The sequence below is a fragment of the Leptonychotes weddellii genome, chromosome 7 (assembly GCF_054177405.1).
Source record: "Leptonychotes weddellii isolate Sample4059 chromosome 7, ASM5417740v2, whole genome shotgun sequence".
NCBI classification, from domain to species: domain Eukaryota; kingdom Metazoa; phylum Chordata; class Mammalia; order Carnivora; family Phocidae; genus Leptonychotes; species Leptonychotes weddellii.
Genome location: NC_138375.1, coordinates 117,616,393 through 117,638,048, shown reverse-complemented (window position 1 = coordinate 117,638,048; position 21,656 = coordinate 117,616,393). Strand labels below are relative to the sequence as shown.

The 21,656-nt window shown below is 36.1% G+C and overlaps 1 protein-coding gene across 7 annotated transcripts in view; it reads right to left on the bottom strand.

Annotated features, from left to right (window-relative positions):
- Positions 1-21,656, bottom strand: part of RAPGEF6 (Rap guanine nucleotide exchange factor 6) — a 194,369-nt gene that overhangs the window by 118,018 nt on the left and 54,695 nt on the right. For 6 of the 7 annotated variants that reach the window (XM_006727876.3, XM_006727878.3, XM_006727877.3 and 3 more), the window contains one exon: positions 3,844-3,987. In XM_006727876.3, the coding sequence (XP_006727939.2) occupies positions 3,844-3,987 (144 nt within the window). Of the gene's footprint in view, positions 1-3,843; positions 3,988-17,667; positions 21,616-21,656 lie in introns of those variants that run through there. The other variant, XM_081827105.1, reaches the window with a different exon arrangement.

The following is a 21,656-nucleotide window of genomic DNA, read 5'->3' as shown; positions in this document are numbered from 1 at the left end:
TGCTATTGCAACAGTCTGTTGTTGTTTTTTTTTTAAGATTTTATTTATTGATTTTAGAGACAAACAGAGCAAGTGCGAGCAGCGGGGAGGGACGGGGGAGAGAGAATCCTAAGTAGACTCCCCAGTGAGCACGGAGCCCAACACGGGGCTTGATCTCAGCACCCAGCGGAAATCAAGAATTGGATGCTTAATCAACTGAGACACCCAGGCGCCCCAATGCTATTACAACAGTTCTAAAAAGAATGACAGTGAACACTAAGGCGATGACATGATGACATGGGGAAACTTAGACTATGAGTGTGCAAACATGTTCCATGTTCTTTAGCAACCACCCCTTAAGACGGGCAGACCCAATACTACCAACCTCATTTTTTGAGGTACAGCAACCAAAGCACTAAGCGTTTAGACGAAACGCCCTAACCATACAGTGAGTAAGGAAGAATTCAAGACAGATGGCTCATGTAAATGCTAGACTATTTTCGGTTGGCATAATTACCCATCTTACTCTCACTGAATATTATTCCAATCACCTTCTTGCTATTTCTCAATATGAAATACACCTTCCTCAAATATATAAAATATTCTGAGAATATTCAAAAACATTTAAATTTGTTGAAAACTCTGAGAGCAATACCCAAAGGAGTTTCAAAAATGTTACTGTTATAGAAGTGCTCTTTTTAACATTAGGAAAAAAAACCCTTTCACTTTCACATTAAAATTATGGTTCTCATCATCTTTATATAAAGCAACATATGACAAAACCACGAAATAATCCATAAAAATAAACAATCTTTTGGGGCGCCTGGGTGGTTCAGTTGTTAAGCGTCTGCCTTCGGCTCAGGTCATGATCCCAGGGTCCTGGGATCGAGCCCCACGTCGGGCTCCCTGCTCAGCGGGAAGCCTGCTTCTCCCTCTCCCACTCCCCCTGATTGTGTTCCCTCTCTCACTCTCTCTGTCAAATAAATAAAAAAATCTTAAAAAATATATATATATTTCAATCGTTCTAAGCATTCAATTAGAGAATAAAACATGAGAAGTCTTCAGTATACATAAAACTGTGATGTACAGGTTGTATACTAATAATACTTATGACAAAGACAACAGTAACAAAAAATTCTGTACATCTTTAAGAATTTCTGACCTTCAGCATTTCAGCAAGGAAAAGTTGATGATGGTGAGCAAATGAAAAAAGAAACTGTCAAATCTGTACTGTCTACAAGAAAAAAAATGATTCCTTTTGATCTTTCTCTCTGAATTGTTGACAGTAGAACAAAAGACCTGAAAGACCCTAGGGTAGCCATACAGCCAATTTTCTACTGGATGTTTTCACAAATACTAATTAAGATTTTTGCTGCAAAGCATCCTTTATCTAGACCAACTATCACTCTGTAGGTATTTAGACAGACACATAGGTTTTACAAACAGGCGACATTAATGAATAGTAAATGAAAACCTCTTAAAACCTTTCCCAAGCTGCCTGAAATACATCTGTTTTAGGGGAAAAAAGCAAACAAACTATTAATTTCAAGAAATAGCAAATTTACGTAACATGACCAAAAATCCTTTTCCAACCCAGTCTCATAGTTAATAACTACCATGAATCAACTTAGTTCTCCCCTCTGCCAAATTCCTGACAGTATTTAATAGGGTAAGTACTTAAAACTAGCTACACAAACGTTTATATCCAACAATGCCACACTTCACTTAGAGTCATCAAATGCACAGAATCTCAAGCAGTTTGCCTGCTACTCTTTCTGGTCTACACAGGAAACCAACATATCCCCAAGAGGACAACTTTCAGCACACATGGGAGTTAGAAGTACATGACTCGGGAGCATAAGCCACAGCTACCTAGAGAAAATGTAGAATTTGCCTGGGCTTCAAGACAGGACACCAAAAAAGTCTCAGAACACACTAGAGCTGAGACTGGAGTAAGTGATCAAAACATACATACAAACTATGCACTGTAGCTCATATAAGGAAAACCAAGTAACACAATTAAAGGTAATAATTTTACTTCTCAGTATTTTTCTAAAGAAACCAACCTATGGACAAACGTAACCACAAAGATAATTAGCACCTTATTTTTTTTAAAAGATTTTACTTATTTGACAGAGAGAAAGAGAGCACAAGCAGGGGGAGCTGCAGGCAGAGGGGGAGGGAGAAGCAGGCTCTCCCCTGACCAGAGAGCCCGATGCAGGGCTCGAACCCAGGGCCCTGGGATCATGACCTGAGCTGAACGCAGATGCTTAACCGACTGAGCCACCCAGGCGCCCCAGCACCTTATTTTAAAAAAATAAAAACAAAAAAAATCTAAATGACCAAATATTGGGAAGTATGTAGATTATGGCAATTATTATAGTGGAGCACCATGACACTCTTAAGAGTAATGTAAAAAAAAAATTTTTTTAAGCATTCAAAGATGTTCATATCACACATGTAAAAAAGTTATCATATATTTAAGTTTTAAAAAGCCAAAAAGCTTACATTTGTATCTCTATGTGGAAAAAAAACCTTTACCCAAGAATATATGAAATGTCATCAATGGTTACATAACTGGGCAGTATGACTAGTCAATGTTTAATTTTTCCCAAACAGACACATATTACTTGTACAATAACACAAACATGTTAGTTGAAATTAATTCATTATGTGGAAATTTATTACATAAAAAGAAATTTTTACATAATAAGAACAGGAAATGAACTTTGTGTGCCTCTAGATGTGGCAAAAAAAAAAATTGGGGGACTATTTCATGTTACTCTTTGTTGTTAGAAATAGAATGTATGGAACCAAAGACATAAGGCAAATGTGACTAAATCCTTAGAGCTGCCTTGAATTTAACATTTATTCCACTATACACAATTCCCTATATAATCCTTATTCCTAACATGGAAGGAGGAATTTGTTTTGACAACCAAATGAATTAAACATACCCTTGGGAGTTTTGCTGCAATCAATCTCTAAACTGTTTTTATATTTTTGGGGGGATCATGACTTCTTTGAAACTGATAAAATATCCCTGGATTTATTCTTTCTTAGATTATCCTTACTTTTTTTTTTTTTAAGATTTTATTTATTTATTTGAGAGAGACAGAGAGAGACAGAGAGAGCACGAGTAGGTGAGAGGGAGAAGCAGATTCCCCTCCAAGCAGGGAGCCCGACATGGGGCTTGATCCCAGGACCCTGAGACACAGACAGACGCTTAAATGACTGTGCCACCCACGCATCCCTATCTTTCTTGATTCAAATACTTTTTAGTTTAAAATGAAGTTCTCTACAATTACAAAACTGAAGACTTCTGGAGAAACAGCTTATGTTTCTTCTAGTGTTACAAAAGCTAATTATTTCATCTGTTTCTTCTTCTTCAATATTTGCATGTAAAAACATATAGCTAACACTTGCCCACGTTTCTGCACTAACACACAATTTTTGTATCTCTCTCATACCACAGGAGAAAAATTGACATATTTTTATTTCTTTTGTATGCCTTACAGCATATCAGGAAAAAAGCTCCCAACCTGAGTTCTCAGAACTCTTTTCCATATTCCATTCAGACAATAAAAAGGCAAGAAAATCCACAAATAAGGTCTAAAAAGATATGGTAAGAATTTTTTACATTATTTAAACAAAAACCAAAGCAAAAAACAACACTTCCACTGGTAAGAGCATTTCTACCAAACTCAACTGAGAAGTATTTAAAAAAAAATTATATATATTTATCTGCTCTAAAATTTTATATGTTAAGCCCTAAGTGTTGATACTACCAAAAATACATGTAAATTAAAGATACTATATATAAAAATTAAGGACGATCCATGAACTTTTCCTAAATATACTCACAGAAAGATAGCTGTTAATGTCCACATCATCAGTAATAGTTTGACGCTCTCCTTTATAATTAATTTTCCGAAACCTTCGTCGAGACTGTCTGGCAGGAATTTCTCTTTGTAGAATACTGTCTTCATTATCTTTGGAATTCTCTACCTGAAACACATGTTCACATTCCTGATTAAATATCCAATTTTTCCATATTACTGACAGTCTATGGAGTCTTAACAGGCTCAAAGGAGGATTCATTTACTTCTTGCAAGTAACTGCCTCAAGAAAATAATCTGTGTAGAACAACACTCATGAGTTCAAGATTAAAGGTGACATTATTATAAAGATCTGGAGACCACAGTTTCCTTCCAGGAAATAGTCTGTCTTGCTCACATAAACATATATGCTCTAAAAAAGTCACTTACCAGAAGCAAAGGCTGTTAACTACACCTACACATTCAATAATTAATTACCACTTCTGGGTCAGTCCAATTATAAGCTGCATGATTCTACATGTATTTTATTTAGCCAATATCATGGCTATGATTTCAGTGAAATGCTCAACAGCGAAACAAAAATGCTTTATGCATTATTCTTTGGTGTCCATCTTAATGTATGACAACAGGGTAAGGCTGGCATCCCTTTATTTTAAGATTCTGTTTTTGAATAATTTCTACATCCAATGTGGGGTTCGAACTCACAACCCTGAAATCAAGGGTTGCATGCTCCACTGACTGAGCCAGCCAGGTGCCCCAAAGCTAGCATCTTTTAATAAAGAAGTGAAAACTAACATTTACTGAGGGCTAAAATGGGCCAGCATGCATAAACACTGTATTATTTAGTTCACACAGTAGGCCTGTAAGCAATATTATGTGTAGCTTATAGATGAGCAAAGCAAAATCCCAAGAGATGACTTTCCAGTCTCACATTGGGATAATTATTAAAGTTGAGTTGGAATGTAGGTCTGTGTCCAACATTTATGGTACTGATACAAGACCATATTGCCTGTCCAATCACAGATGAAGCCATACTTTTAAAAATTATTTTTAAAAAGACATATTGATATTCTACAGTATAACATATAATTACCATCACATCACATAAACAGTATTTTTCCCCCACAAGTTTTCCTTCAAATGTCCTATCCTTGGCTAATATCAAAAATTTCCAGTTACCCAAGTATGAAATTTCATGAATATCCCTAATTCTCCTGCTTGTTTTCCAAATCTTATTTTCAATCACTTCTCACAACTTGTTGATCCTTTTTTTATAAAGTACTCTCATATTGCTCTTTCTTTCATTTCCATTACCATCATTCCTTACTCAAGTCTTAATCACTTCAGTCCTGAACTATACAAAGAAAGAGGTGATGCTGCTTCAGACACGTTCCTCTCCAACTCCATCCTATGTCGTCAAATAAGTCACCTCAGTAAATCATCACTTTATCACGTTTCCTGTACAAAATGCTACAGTGGACCTCTAACAGTTACTGAATGAATTTTAAACTATTATTTGTGATGTTCAAAGCCACTTATGACCCATCCTCCAAATTTATTACTGTATCTTATAAAAGTAAGCCTGGAAAAACTGCTCCCTTACCCTCCTCCCCACAAAAAAAAACTTTGTCACATAAAAGCTCTGATGAGATGCACAAAATTTCCTGATGATTTCTCAGAAACAGTTGATGTCTGTCTGTTTCAGGTATGAGTGGTACAGGATTTCAAAAGTAGTGGCCAAGTCAATATGACTATTCATGGGTCCTATAATATAGTAACTTATATTTTACTAGGTAACTTTACTTTGTGTTATCCTACCCATTCTATCTTCACTTGCTGAACCACCGTTCATTTAAGACACATCTCAATTACCATCTCTTCTATAATTACAAAAGGCATTCCTGTCCTCAGACCACAACTACTTTATTTTGTGTACACAATCTAGACTTCTCATAAATAGGACATGCTCTCCACTGCCTTCAGGCCTTTGTATATGCTGCTGTGCTACCGCCACAAAGCCCACTCCTCCTCTGCCAACATCGTGGCATCCTTCCCATACTTCATGACCCCTCCCTCCTCCACCCCCGGAAGCTACTACCCCTTCACATCAACCGTAATTACTACATAAGCCCATATCATTAACAAGCTAACAAGCTCCCTAAGGTAGGAACTGCATTATATATATATTAATCTTTGTTCACTGAACATTCAGAAAGTTTGCCAAAATGGGCAATACATTAGATTCTTTCTCCCCATATATGATAGGTCCTTCGAAATACATGTAAGGTACTCAAGAAATGTAAGGGTAGGCAGAATAAGTTTCTATTACTCTTCTGAAAGGTAAAATCCAGAAGAGACATGGGAATGATTTCTACCTCAACAAGTACTGAACAGGTAGCAATATATGCTACCTCCTTGAGATTTAATTTGCTTTCTAAAAAATGCTGAGAGTACCAAAGTAGTCACTCCATCACTACACCAGAGCATGTACCAGAAAGTAAAATTATACCACTTAAGGCTCACAACACTCCTGTCACATAGCTACTGTTTTGATAGATCATACAGAGTTTCGTAAAACTTAAGTAATTAATACAAGTGGGTAAGGACTCAAAACCCAAGTGTGACTACTAAAATTCATCTCCTTCATACTGCCCCTATCCCAACGGATGAATTATATTATCCACGTTAGGTGAAATTTCAGTATCACATAATCCTTAAATCTTCTAGTATCTACTATTTATTGAGCAAAAGCAGAGAAAAACAATAAAGGCTTTCCAAAATGTAAATAGTAAATTAAGTCAAGGAAAGGAGTTTCTAAGAGTCTCAAAATTTTAAGGAAAGTACCAAATGAAAACAAAGCCTAAACAATGTATGAAGGATTAAGTACCCTTAACAAACCTGCCAAGTAAACTGAAATGTGAGATTAAAAACAAAACAAAACTGCAAATGCATACCTCATGTTACAAAAGAAATCCAAAGGCCAAGACTGAAGTGAAAGCAAAAATACCAGGAGAAAGGTTACTAACGAAGCTCCTAACCTACCAGAAGACAGATTTCCTAACTCTAGAGACTAGCCCCTCCACCTTGAGGGTTGTAGGGAGTGAGAAAGACAATAGAGAATCCATCAAAGACGGGGAATCCAATAGGAGACTTACTCGTAAGCTCAACTCAACTAGCTGAATCCTTATTGTGAGGGTACAGAGGTATAAGCCTATCCTGCAGAAGGAGACAGGAAGAAAACTTGCTTGGCACTGAGAGAAGAGGGGGTAAAAAGCAACGAACCAAACAGACAAAAAACATTTTCCCTAAGAATTTAAAATACAAGCTATCCCTCATGCAGGTCATTAGTTTGAATTCATAATACCTTAAGCATGAAGTAAATTTAAAGATGTTCAGGATTGATAAATGTACATATGCAACGGGCAAAAACAAACCTGAAACCTCTTTGCAAGACTTTAACTTTAACCCAAACCTCAAAGAATTCCCACACCTATTGTTCAAGATATATGACTTCACAGATAAACATACCTTCTCCCCCCAAGAAACACAAGGGAAAAGACCCCCAACTACAACAAAAACCATGAGACATGGTAGGATAACCATGAACAAATGACAGACATAATGAGCAATAATGGCCCAGGAAAAGGACAACAGACTCATATTTGCAAATATTCCAATGTATTTTAAGTATTAGAAAATATAAAGTTATAATAAAACTTTCCAACAAAAAGAAACTTGAAAATAAGCCAGAGATTATAAATAGCACTAAGTAGGTAAGGGCTGACCAGGCCCAAAAACCCACAACAAACCCAAGTGCCCTTACTCCCCAATACCAGGCTAGTGAGCAATGTGTAATAAGTAAATACAGTCTACATTTGGAAGAGGGACAAGAACGTGTAGAGATATCCTGTATGAAACACAAGAGCACAAAGAAGACCTAAAATGGGGATGAAACAAGAACACCACTCAGAAAGACCTCCCAACAAACCAATCCCAATCCTAAGGACAAAGGAAAATTAGAGAAATTTGAAAGCACTGGTGCAATAAGGTAACCATAATAACAAAACAATGCAAACCTAGCTCAACTCTAGCAGAAGAAGAGGTGTATTCAGGTCCAGGCCTAAAGACTATCCTCATTCTCTACTGCCCTATACACAGTACGTATCATTAGATCCAAAATAATGACTCACATAAAAATAGAAAGGATAAAACAAAAAACAAAAAAACCCAGCAAAAACAAAAAAACCAATTCACTGCCAAAAGACAAAGCAAACAACAGAGCAATCCACCAAAACCAGACATGATCCACATGCCGCCACTATCAGAGAATTTAAGACAACCACGACCAATACAGTAAAGGCACCAGAAAGGTGGAAAAGGTGGACCATATAAACCCTTGAAAAATTTCAGCAGACATAAGGAAAATATGAGGGAGTAAAATGAGAATCTTAGAAATAAAAATCATAGTACCAAAGATGAAAAATGCCTTTGATAAACTCATCAGTAGATTTGATGCAAGTGAATTAAGAATCAATGAACCCGGGGCGCCTGGGTGGCTCAGTTGGTTAAGCGACTGCCTTCGGCTCAGGTCATGATCCTGGAGTCCCGGGATCGAGTCCCGCATCGGGCTCCCTGCTCGGCAGGGAGTCTGCTTCTCCCTCTGATCCTCCCCCCTCTCATGCTCTCTCTCTCTGTCTCATTCTAATAAATAAATAAAATCTTTAAAAAAAAAATCAATGAACTTAAACATAGGTCAAAAGAAATTACCCAAACTGAAACAGAGGAAAAAGAAAAAAAAAAGGGAGCAAAAAAAAAAAAAAAAAAGGAATTAAACACCATATGGAGATATAACTAAAAAGAGAATAAAGTGGGAAGATAAAGCCAAAAAAATTATACAGTATGCAGCCACAAAGTCAAGATGGGACAAAAAATAAACAAGCATAAAAGATACAGATAGGCTGAAAAGATTTAACATATACTTAAAGTTCAAGAACGAGATGACAGAAGAACAAGGTAATATCCAAAGAGAAAATGAAACTTTTTGATTAAAACAAAAACTCGAAGAGTCCAACAAATCTGAAAATACAACTACAAATTCACATAGTAAAGATAAAAAGAAGACTTTTAATGCAGCCACAAGGAAAATGTAGATCAGCTATAAAGGAAGGGCAATTAGATTAATAACGGACCTCTCAAAAAATACTAAGTGCCAGAAACAATGACTATATTGACTGTGCTAAGAAAAAAGAAAAAAAAAAAAAAAAAAAAAGGATTCTCCTTCCCAAATTGCATTCATGGCAAAACAATCCTCAAGAATGATACAAAATATAGTTTCAGTCATAATAAAAAAGAAAAAAATACACCCAGCTGAGCTGTTTATCAACAAATATTAAAGAAAATTTTAAACAGTGTACCTCAGATGTAACACAAATGCTCCCATAAAAAGGTCTCAGATAGAAGAAATTAAAAGTAAACAAATGGTAAATACATGACAAAATCTGAGCACACAATGACTTCATAAAACAGTAAGACAAAATTTGTGAAGTAGAAGTAAATATACACATACATGTTATCTATACATACATAACAGCTTTAACAATATCAACATTACCACCAACATTCTGGTATTACATGATTTTGCTTCCTAATGATTTATGTATATATTATAATAATTATAATTACATACCATCACATATATGTAATATGTGTTTATGTCTAATATATACACAAAAAAATTAAAAACTTTAATGTCACCTTTACTACTACAAATAAGACAACTAGTTCTTTGTGCCCAACACTTATCCCATTATAAATGCAAATTACTATGTATGTATACAGAAGAACCATTTGATAGTACTCAAGACCCACTCACGATTTTTGAAACTTTTAGCAAACAAGGAAAAGAAGGAAACTTTCATAACCGTATTAAAGGCATCTGCATTAACGTTACAACGAACATTGAAAACTTTCTCCTGGCTTTTGGGAATGTGTAAGGAAAGCTCAGCATTACCAAAATACTTTTAAACTCACCAGAAATAATAAATCTCAGTGGAATTATACCAACAATTTTACATATACTTGTTTTGTTTTTGATTAAGAGGTTGCATTTTTCCCTCCTTTTTGAATTATTTTAAGTATATAAAAAACATGTATACAGCTCCACTAAATAGGTCTTTCTCATCTTTCTTCTAGTTCTTCTGGGCTTTTTTTTATCCTTCCACACACATTTTGCACAAAACCACCATCATACCTGATAGCATTTTTCATTGGGATCTCATCAAATTTACAAGGTAACCAAAGGAAAATTAGTAGTTTTATGATGTTAACTCCCTATTTAAGAACATGGTTATCTCATTTTTGTTCAAATTTAATTTTTTGCTTTTGGGGAGTATTTAATAATAATGTCTTTGCAAATCTGTTTATAATGAAGTATTTTACGAGGTTATTGTAAATGTATTCTTATGTGATATACATATGTGCATATATATATATTTATAAATATATACAAAACAGGTCAATTTCTTGATTTCCATAAAAAAATCTGCTGGGATTCTGATGGGGACTGCACTCAATTTTACAGAAATTTGGAGACAATATTATCTTAAAAATACTGTTTCTCTCAATTAGATCTAAAAGCAATCTTTTTAAAAAAATATTTCATTTATTCATATGAGAGAGAGAGCATGAGCAGGACGAGGAGCAGAGGGAGAGGGAGAAGCAGGTTCCTTGCTGAGCACGGAGCCCGACATGGGGTTTGATCCCAGGACCCTGAGATCATGACCAAAGCCGAAGTCAGATGCTTAACCGACTAAGCCACCCAGGCACCCGTCTCTCAATTTACATCTAAAGATCTCAAAATTTATTTATGGTTTTCTGTGTTGATGTTTCCTACAACTTTTGTTAGATTTATTCTAACATACACGGACTTTTTGATGTTTACAAATAGTATGTTCACTAAATTAATTTTTAAATTACTTGTTGGTTCTAAATATAAATACAACTGATTTCTGTACGTAAGTATCCAGTGACCTTGCTAAAATGACTTATTAATTCTAAAAAGTTTCGGTGTATTTTTTGATTTCCTATATGCAAATCGTTCATCTGTTTAGTACAGTTTTATATATTTTTAAAGATTTTATTTATTTATTTAGAGAGAGAGCATGTGAGCAGGGGGAGGGGCAGAAAGAGAGGGAGAAAGAGAATCTCAAGCAGACTCCGCGCCTAGTCTGAAGCCGGGCTTGATCCCACCACCCTGAGATTTTGACCTAAGCCAAAATCAAGAGTCAGAAGCTCAACCAACTGAGCCACCCAGGCTACATTATTTTTTTCGATCTATCCTTGTTCCCTTCCTTAAACACACTTTACAGGACCTCTTACCCAATGGTTTTGGTAATGTTGAGCTTTCCTTACACATTTCCAAAGGCCTGGAGAAAGTTTTCAGTGTTTAGCGTAGGGCTAATGCAGATAACTTTAATAAGGTTATGAAAGTTTCCTTCTTTTCCTAGTTTGCTAAAAGCTTCAACAATCATGAATGGGTTTTGAGTACTATCAAATGCTTTTTGTGTGTCTATACAGATGATCATATGACTATAATTATATTACTATAGTGAATCATAGTGATTTTCAAATATAGGCACACCTCAGAGATACTACAGGTTTGGTTCCAGGCCATTCTAATAAGGTAAATGTTGCAATGAAGTGAATCAAATAAAACTTTCGGTTTCCCAATGCATAACCTATGTTTACAAAACACTGTTGCCTATCAAGTGTACAATAGCAGTATGTCTAAAAAAACAAAGTACATACATGCCTGAATTAAAAAATACTTCATTGCTAAATAATGCTAACCATCATCTGAGCTTTTACTGAGTTGTAATCACTGATCAGAAATCACCGTAACAAATATAATAATGAAAATCTAAAATATTGCTAAAATTACCAAGCAGTGACCAAAAAAACACACAGGTGAGCAAATGCTGTTAAAAAAAATGGCACCAACAGACGACCTCACCAAGGGTTGCCACAAACTTATAGTATGTAAAAAACAGTATCCATAAAGCACAATAAAGCAAACTGCAATAAAGGAAGGTACTGCCTGAATTAAGTCAACCCTGCAACTCTGGGAATAAATTTAACAGTCATACTTTATCCTCTCAATGTATCACTGGGATTTGATTCCCTAGTATTTTAAGATTTTTAATTAAAAAAATCCTGGGGCACCTGGGTGGCTCAGTCGTTAAGCGCCTGCTTTCAGCTCAGGTCATGATCCCAGAGTCCTGGGATGGAGCCCCAAGTTGGGCTCCCTGCTCAGTGGAGAGACTGTGTCTTCCCCTCCCTAACAACCCCCTCTGCCCCACTCAGGCTCTTGCTGGCTCTCTCTCAAATGAATAAAAAAAAAAACAAAAAACCTAACCTGTAATATTGCCTTTCTGTAATGTACTTGCCAGGTTTTGCTATCACAATTAAACTGGGCTTTCAAACATTATGTCACTTATATGTCAATAAAAATAAAATTAAACTGGATGCATAAAAAAGGAATTCAATCTTTCTCTTTCCTGTTAAGACTTCTTGTATTCTTATTTAAATGTTGGGGGAAAAAAATCACCAATGAAACCATGTGGGTGGAAATTTCTAAATGAAAAGGTCTGTTAATTACAGATGCACTTTCTTTCTAGAAAATGGATTATGAAGATTAAACGACCGAGAAACGAAGTTTCTTCTCAAATCTTGTATTTACATTGCTGTTTTTTCAGCGGCAAGTAATTGTGTTTAAAAAAAATTTAATCTGATATTTGCTTCTTTACTGGAATATTTATATTTGTTGTAATTTCTGATATACTTGAAAGGATATCTATCTTATGTTCTTTCCTCCTCCTAGTATGTTTTCTCTTCTGTGCCTTCATTTTCATTTATTATTCTATTTCCCCTCTTATGTGTGCACACATGCACATGCTTATTTTAGTAAATTGTTTTTCTTTTTTTTTTTTTTTTTTTTTTTAAGATTCATTTATTTATTTGAGAGAGTGAGAATGAGAGAGAGTACACGAGAGGGGGGAGGGTCAGAGGGAGAAGCAGGCTCCTCGCCGAGCAGGGAGCCCGATGCGGGACTCGATCCCGGGACTCCAGGATCATGACCTGAGCCGAAGGCAGTTGCTTTAACCAACTGAGCCACCCAGGCGCCCTTAGTAAATTGTTTTTTAAGGAATTTGATGATCTAAAATGCAAAACTTATTTAAGTTTTTAATAATATCCTTTACTATTTTTAGAATTTTCATTAGGTCCATCGTAGTCTATCCTTTTCTCATCCTGATATTAAGCTATGCAACATGTTTTGTTCTTGACTATTTTTGACAAAGTAGTATCAAATTTATTACTCTGTTCTGAGTATCAACTTTTACCTTTCTTCATCCTCTTTATGCTTTACAGGCCACTGACTTTTTATCTTTATTGTTTCTTGGCTTCTAATTTCTGTAGGTATAGTTTGCTGCTCTCTAATTTCCTGACGTGGATACTAATCCTCACTGAATGTCAGCCTTTCTCCTAAAACGTAAAGGCTTAAATTGTTCACCTAAGGCTCAAGACAAATTTCATACATTTTGATATATCCTCTTCATTCAGCTCAAAATATTTTGTCACTTTCATAGTGATTCTTTGACAAGTGATTTAAAGTATACTGCTGAGGGGCGCCTGGGTGGCTCAGTCGTTAAGCGTCTGCCTTTGGCTCAGGTCATGATCCCAGGGTGCTGGGATCGAGCCCCACATTGGGCTCCCTGCTCGGCGGGAAGCCTGCTTCTCCCTCTCCCACTCCCCCTGCTTGTGTTCCCTCTCTCGCTGTGTCTCTCTCTGTCAAATAAATAAATCTTTAAAAAAAAAATAAAGTATACTGCTGAATTTCAAGTTATAATTTGTTTTAGTTGTTTTTGTAATTGGTTTCTAAGTTAACTCCATAATGACCAAAACACAAACCAAAAATTAAATTCTTCCTTGAGATTTGTTTTACGTTCCAGAGTATAACATTTATTTTTATTTTATTATTTTTAAATTTATTTATTTTAGAGCGCTCACATGCTCAAGCAGGGGGAGGAGCAGAGGTAAAGGATCTCAAGCAGAATCCCCGCTGAGCACAGAGCCCAGGGCGTGGTGCTTGATTCCAGGACCCTGACATCTCATGATCTGAGCCAAAACCAGGAGTCCGGAGCTCAACCAAATGAGCCACCCAGGTGTGCAGAGTACATTCCACGTGTGCTTGAAAAGCACATGTATTCTGTTGTTGATGGTGGAGTTCTCTAACTACTGGGCAGAGGTTCAAATCTTCAAAATCCTTACTGATTCCTTATGCTTACGTTTTTTAGAGGGATGTTTAAATCTCTCTCGCTGTCACTGTGGATTTGTCAAGTTCCCATTTTACTAACGACTATTTCTTTTAGTTATATACTAAGGCACATAAAAATCCAGGACCATTTAAACTTGATACATGTTTATCATGATGAAATACTATTTTTACATTAAATAATGCTTCTTGTCTTAAATTACACTTTGAAGATTGGAGACACACCAGCTCTCTTTTGGTTATTGCTCAGAAGACACAACTTCTTCTGTTACTTTCAATTCTTCTTCACTTGATCCTAGCCAAACGACCGAGAAATGGAGTTTCTTCTCAAATCTTGTATTTACACTGCTGTTTTTTCAGCGGCAAGTAATTGTGTTTAAAAAAAATTTAATCTGATATTTGCTTTACTGGAATATTTATATTTATTGTAATTTCTGATATACTTGAAAGGATATCTATCTTATGTTCTTTCCTCCTAGTATGTTTTCTCTTCTGTGCCTTCATTTTCATTTATTATTCTATTTCCCCTTTTATTAATTACAAGCTGTATTCTTAGATGATATATATGCTTACTAAAATCCACTATTAGTATATTTACCACTTTCTAGAATATGCAAAGATCTTAGGAATTTTTCACTCCATCCCTCCTTTTCTTATCTGTCATGTGTTTATATTCTGCATGTATTTTAAAGTACAAAAGACCCTTTTATTACTGGTCTCTACAGTCAATATACATATATCTAAATGCTTTACATTGTCTTTCTTTCTTTCCACATATCTATGCTTCCATCTGTGATCCCCTTTTGTCTGAAAAACTCCCACTTGGTAAACCGAGTGCGTGGCTATTGCTGAAAATTTTCTTCACATTTGTGTGGAAATTGTTTACTTAATAAATGAAGCTTCAATTTTTGCTGCCAGTGGGTGTTTTAGAAGTTGTGATGGTTTAAAAGTAATGCGTGTTTTTCCCTCTGACTGGTTTTATAGCTTCGTTTTTCATTTTCAGTAGTTTTACTATAATGTGCTTATGCATAAGTTTCTTTGTATTCATCCTGCTTTGAGATTATAGAGTTCTCAAATTTGTGAGTTGATTTCTTTTGATAGTTTTGGAAAATTCTCAACCATTATCTCTTCTAATACTTCTTTCTTCTCCTTCTAGGATTCTAATTACACTTACCTAAGATCTTTTCTATTATCTGTGTCCTACACTCCATTACGTATTAAAATTTTCCTCATCTGTTTGTATTCTTCTGACTTATTCAGTTCCCTAACTTGCTCTTCGGTCAAGTTTTACCTTCTATAAAACTCACCTACTACTGAGCTTTCATTTTTTTTTTTAAAGATTTTATTTATTTGGGAGGGAGAGAGAGAATAGGCACAAGCAGGGGGAGCAGCAGAGGGAGAGGGAGAAGCAGGCTCCCTGCTGAGCAGGGAGCCCAACACAGGCCTTGATCCCAGATCCCTGGATCATGATCTGAGCCACCCAGGTCCCCCTGAGCTTTTTCATTTGTAGATGTTTCTAGCTGTAGAATTTGGAAATCATTATTTCATTTTATAGTTTTCAATCTTCTAAAATTCTCCACTAAATCCTTGAAATACTAATCAGCTGTTTTAAAATATGCATAAGTTAACTCTGGTATCTGCATCTCCTGTGAATTTATTCCTTTTGCCTGTTTCCCCTCTGGTTTCTGAACACTTTTTGATATATTCCATCGATTCTGCTATATAGTGTATTTTCACTGCTTTTATTTTTCAAAATTCTGTTATTTCAGTATGTATTTATCTTTTGACAAAAAGTTGTTTGGTAGGCTTAAAATTTTTCACGTCAAAGAGCCAATTAATTTTGTTATTATAATTTAGAATTTCATTGCATGTAATCAGAAAGTGTTACTATATCTAATTTATGAAAATTACTGAATTTTTTGGGAAATAAGTTGATGTGGCACAGGCACCTGATACAGTTTATCAACATGTCGTAGAATTCGACTTATCTCCCTAAGATTCACCTTACTGTTTATGTTGTCCAGGTCTTCTATACCATTGTTTCTTCTACTTCATCTGTTCTACACTAAGAATAGAGGATTAAATTCTCTAGTAGTGTATTTCTAGGTCTCATTGAATCCTCTGGAGTGTCTGTTTCATACAGAAGGTTTTTGTGTAATATGCTGCGAAGATACTCATGTGTTCTATCTCCACCATAAATTGTAGGTTTTAGCACTAAAAAAAAAAAATCATCCTTCTAGGTCACAGTTCATGAGCTTTTGGCTTGAACTCTACTTTTGGTATTAAGATTACCGTATCTGTCCCCTTTCATTTTCATTGGTCTAGTATGCCATTATCTACTGCTTTATTTTTAGCCTTCCTGAAACATTTGAATCACAGGACTGTCTCTCTAAATAGCAAAAAGGGGCACCTGGGTGGTTCAGTTGGTTAAGGGTCCAACCCTTGATTTTGTCATTATCATGTCATTATCTCAGGATCGAGAGGTCGAGCCCCACTTCAGGCTCTGTGCTCAGTGTGGAGTATGCTGGAGATTCCCTCTCCCTCTGACCCCAACCCCCGCTCGTGTGCACACTCTAATATAAATGAATAAAATCTTTAAAAAAATATTTTAAAAAAATAAGCAGTATATAGCTGGGTCTTCTTTTGTGAACCAAACTGAAAATCTTTTCCTTATAATGGGTAGATGAAGCCATTCACATTTATCGGTATGACCAATATTGCAGGTTACAGTTTTATAACATTTTATAATTAAATGTACTTTACTGAACTTCTCTATGAAAAATTGTTTTTGTTACTTAGGAAAACCTGTATTTTTGTTCTACTGGTTACTTTTGAACTTAAACCTTTTAAAAAGGTTTGTCTCTGTATTTTCTTCCTCACACATTTTTTTCCTGAGATATAACTCACATACCATAAAATCCTCCTTTTAAGTATACAATTCATTGGTTTTTAATATATTCACAAAGTTGTGCAACCATTATCTAGTTCTAGAACATTTTTATCATTCCAGAAAGAAACCCTATGCCCACTGGCATCGACTTTTTGTCACTATGAATCTCCCCATTCCGGATATTTCATGTAAATCAATCATATAATATGTGGTTTTTTGTGTCGATTTCTTAGAACAATGTTTTCAAGATTCATCTATCTATATTACAGCATGTATCAATACTTGATTCCTTTTTGTTGCAGCATAATATGCCATCATGTGAACATAAAACATCTTGTTTATCTGTTTATCAGGTTAAAGGACATCTGGTTTGTTTCTACTTTTCACCTATGATGAATGTTAGGAACATTAGCACACAAGATTTTATGTGGACACATATTTTCAATTCTTTTGGGTATACATGTGGGAATGGAACTGATGGATCATATGGTAATTCCATTTTTAACTATTTCATGAACTATCAAATTGTTTTCCAGAGAAGCTGTACCTCTTCATTTTTCTACCAGCTACATATGAGGGCTTTGTCTATACCCTTGCCAATACTTGTTACGGTTCACCTGTTTTCTTACCTCTCTCTTACTATCTGTGGTGAAACATAGTCTTCCCGGGGCCTGTTGTGCTTCTACACAGTTTGTTGCATTTGCCAAGAATGCACAGTCCTAACCACTCATTAACTGGGCCATTTCTCAGAGTTGTGCTTGTAGTGAGCAATCCTGAAGGATGAGGTAGTTTCCTGCTGAAAAACGAGCAGGCTTGTTCGCAATAAAAGCTCACCCTTTTCTCCACCTGCTCCCCAGCTTCCCGCACTTTTCGGGCTTCCACAGCGAGTTTCTTTTTCCCCATGGTCCTTCTCCTGGGTCTGGCCGTCTCCGCTGTTACCGTGCTTTACAGCATCTTCCTGATCCCACCTTCTAAGCTGTGTGGTCCATTCCAAGGGCATTCGTCCATCTGGGCCCAGATCCCTGAGTCTATTTCCAGCCTCCCTCAGACCGTACAGAACTTTCTATTTTTCCTGGGGACCCAAGCTTTTGCTGTGCCTCTTCTGTTAATCTCCAGCATCCTGATGGCATATACCGTGGCCTTGGCTAACTCCTATGGACGTCTCATCTCTGAGCTCAAACGCCAGATAGAGACGGAGGCGCGGAATAAGGTCTTCCTGGCGCAGCGCACTGTGGCCCTGAGCTCGGCCAACGGGGCTCCTTGACCTCCCTTGGTCAGGACGATGTCCCACTTTCAGTCCGGACCTGCCCCCGGACCCTTTGTAAGCCTCCGGCGCGTCATCTCTAAAAGGGAAGAACCTGAGAAGACCCCAAGCCCTTACAGCCCTGGGATTCGGAGAGTCCCAGGGCCCTGAAGTCCCCCAACCCTGCCAAGTCCCTTACTCTCCAGTTAACCTCGTGTATCAATAAACTCAGCTGAGGCTACAAAAAAAAAAAAAAAAAGAGTATATTCCCCAAACTCAGGGATTCTTAGTTGCAGTGCAAACCTACTATGTGTGTAGCATCACCGGAGGCCACCCAGTACTGCCTCCATGAGATCTAGGAAGAGGAAATCTACAGAAATATGCTAATGATATGCTACTCGCTATACCACAAGTAAAAAAAAAGTTATTTCTGACCCACAAGTCTTATGTCTTCTGCCAATATCCATGAAACAGTAAACTATTAGATTATAGAGTTATCAAATCCCAAACTTTATAATTACCCAGTTGAGGAGTTTTTATTGTTATTTTAACACTCTCACCTATTCTTTATGCAACAAACAACCATCAATAAGCTTATTCTTTTTCCTATTTCACTCTCCCTTTTCCTTTTCTTCCTTTTATTACAGCTATTCTGTCACAACATATAGTAGTCTTTCCCTCACATCTCTACCTTTTAGTCTTACTAATACATTTATGTATTTTAAAGATCATCATTGTTTCTTTTGGAGGTTTTTCTGGTTATTTCTCAGTTGAATAAAATATCCTCTAGCAGATTCCTTAAAAACAGCTCATGGGTGCATAATTCCCTAAGTTCTTTTATGCTGAGAACCGTTTTTCCATAACCTTGATAAAGACAATGTGGCTGACCTAAAATCCTTAGTTCATACTTTCTCTCTTTTTTAAAGATTTTATTTATTTATTTGAGAAAGAGAGAGAGAGAGAGCGAGCACAAGAGGGGGTAGGGTCAGAGGGAGAAGCAGACTCCCTGCTAAGCAGGGAGTCCAATGAGGGACTTAATCCCAGGACTCCGGGATCATGACCCGAGCTGAAGGCAGTTGCTTAACCAACTGAGCCACCCAGGCACGCACTTTCTCTCTCTTTTTTAAAGGCTGCTCTACTTGATCCTTGTTTTGGTTGTCCCAGTGGGTTTTTAATATTTCTTTTTAAAAAAAAAGAACCATTTATTTTAGAGAGAGAGAGAACACGTCAGAGTGGGGGAAGGGGTAGAGGGAGAAAATCTTAAGCAGATTCCCTTCTGAGCACAGAGCCCTACGCGGGGTTCAGTCTCATGCCCCATGAGCTCATTACCTGAGCTGAATTCACAAGTCAGATGCTTAACCAAACTGAGTCACCCAGGCACCCCCCAGTGGATTTTTATATGTCTGAATCAGTGCAATTCGTTTGCCTTTGGAAGTTATGTCGTGTTTCTGCCTGTAGACATAAAGGATTTTTATCTTTGAAATCAAATAATTTTATTAGGAAATGTCTTAGAAATGATCATCCTGGGCTCATTTCCCTAGTACCCAGTAGACCCTTTAATAAGTGTGTGTAGATTTGAATCTTTTTTCAATTTCTAAACAATTTTCATTAAATATTGCTTTAAACATAGTTGCTTTCCATGGATTTCCCTCTCCTGAGACTCTTAATTATGAATGTTATCCTTTCATTGCCTATCTTCAATTTCCACTATTTTTCTCTGCCATTTGTTTTATTCCAGCTTTGAGATAGAATTCACATATAAGACTGTGTAAATTCAAGGTATACAATGTGTTGTTTTGATACATTTATATATTGCAAAATGAGGATCACCACTGCCTTAGCTAACACCTCCATCACATCACATATTTACCATTTCATTTCTGGGGTAAGAAACTTGAAAATCTGCTCTCTTAGTAACTTTCAAGTACATAGTATCTCTGACACTTTCTACTTTATTCTTTTTGTCATTTTCATTTACTTGCTTTTCCCCTTTCAATTCTTATTTCCTTTAATTAAAGTGTAGTTGACACACAAAGTTATATTAGTTTCAGGTATACAACATAGTCATTTGACAAGTTTACATATTATGCTATGCTCAAATGCAGCTACCATCTGTTAACATATATTATTACAGTATCACTGACTGTATTTCTTATGCTGTACCTTTCATTCCTGTAATTTATTCATTCCATAACCAGAAGCCTTTATCTCCCACTCCCATTCACCCATTTTTGCCCAACCTCCACTCCCTTCCCCTCTGACCATCACTTTGTTCTATTTATAGGTCTGATTCTGCTTTTTGTTCATTCTTTTTTTCAGATTCCACATGAGTGAAATCAATATGGTATTTGTCTTTTCCAGTCTTATTTCTTTAGCATAATACCCTCAAGATCTCATCCTTTTTTATGGCTGATTAATATTCCACTGAATATATACTGTATCTTCCTTATCCATTTATCTACTGATGAACACTTAGGTTGCTTCCAAATCTTGGTTATTGTAAATAGTGCTGCAATAAACATAGGAGGACATGTATCTTTTCATATTAGTGTTTTTGTTTTCTTTGGGTAAATACCCAGTTGTGGAGTTACTGTATCATATGGTATTTCTTTTTTTAAATTTTTTGAGGAACCTCCATGCTGTTCTTCACAATGGTTGTAGCAATTTACATTCCCACCAACAGTGTATGAGGATTCCTTTTTCTCCACATGCTCACTAACCCTCCCTTATTTCTTGTCTTTTGATTTTAGCCATTTTGATAGGTATTAAGGTGCTATCTCATTGTACTTTTGATTTGTTCGATGCACCTTATTTAACTTTCATTTGACTGTATTCTCCCTGGGACATCCTGTAATTTATTTATTTTATATATATATTATCAGTATTTTTTTTTCCTATGCCTTCCATTTCTTTACCGAGTTTGTACTCTTTATTCCACTTTTCTTCCCGTTTTCATTTCTTGGTTTTTGAATTTCTGATTTTACATTTTTAAAAAATGTCCTCAAATGGTTGATTGAATATGTTTGTATCTAAGTATGGTCAGTTTTCATCTGAATTTTTTTTTTTTTCTGGGGTGGAGATGAATTTTCCTCAGTTGGTATACAACGAAGCTCTTCTTTTTTGGTAACAACTATATATACTTTTATTAATCCTCCCTTTTTATCTTTTTTGCGGTATTGGGATATTTTACAAGATTCCTAGTTTAAAAGGAAATTAACAAATACTCTGAGGGCCAGGTATTTAGGGTATTTTTTCTTTTTGTCTTGCGGGGGTGGAGGGAGCATTATAAGACTGATTTTGTGTTCACCTTGTCTTGCAGGAACCTAAAACTTCCCAACGTGCTTTTCTTCTTTTTTTTTTTTTATTTATTTTTTT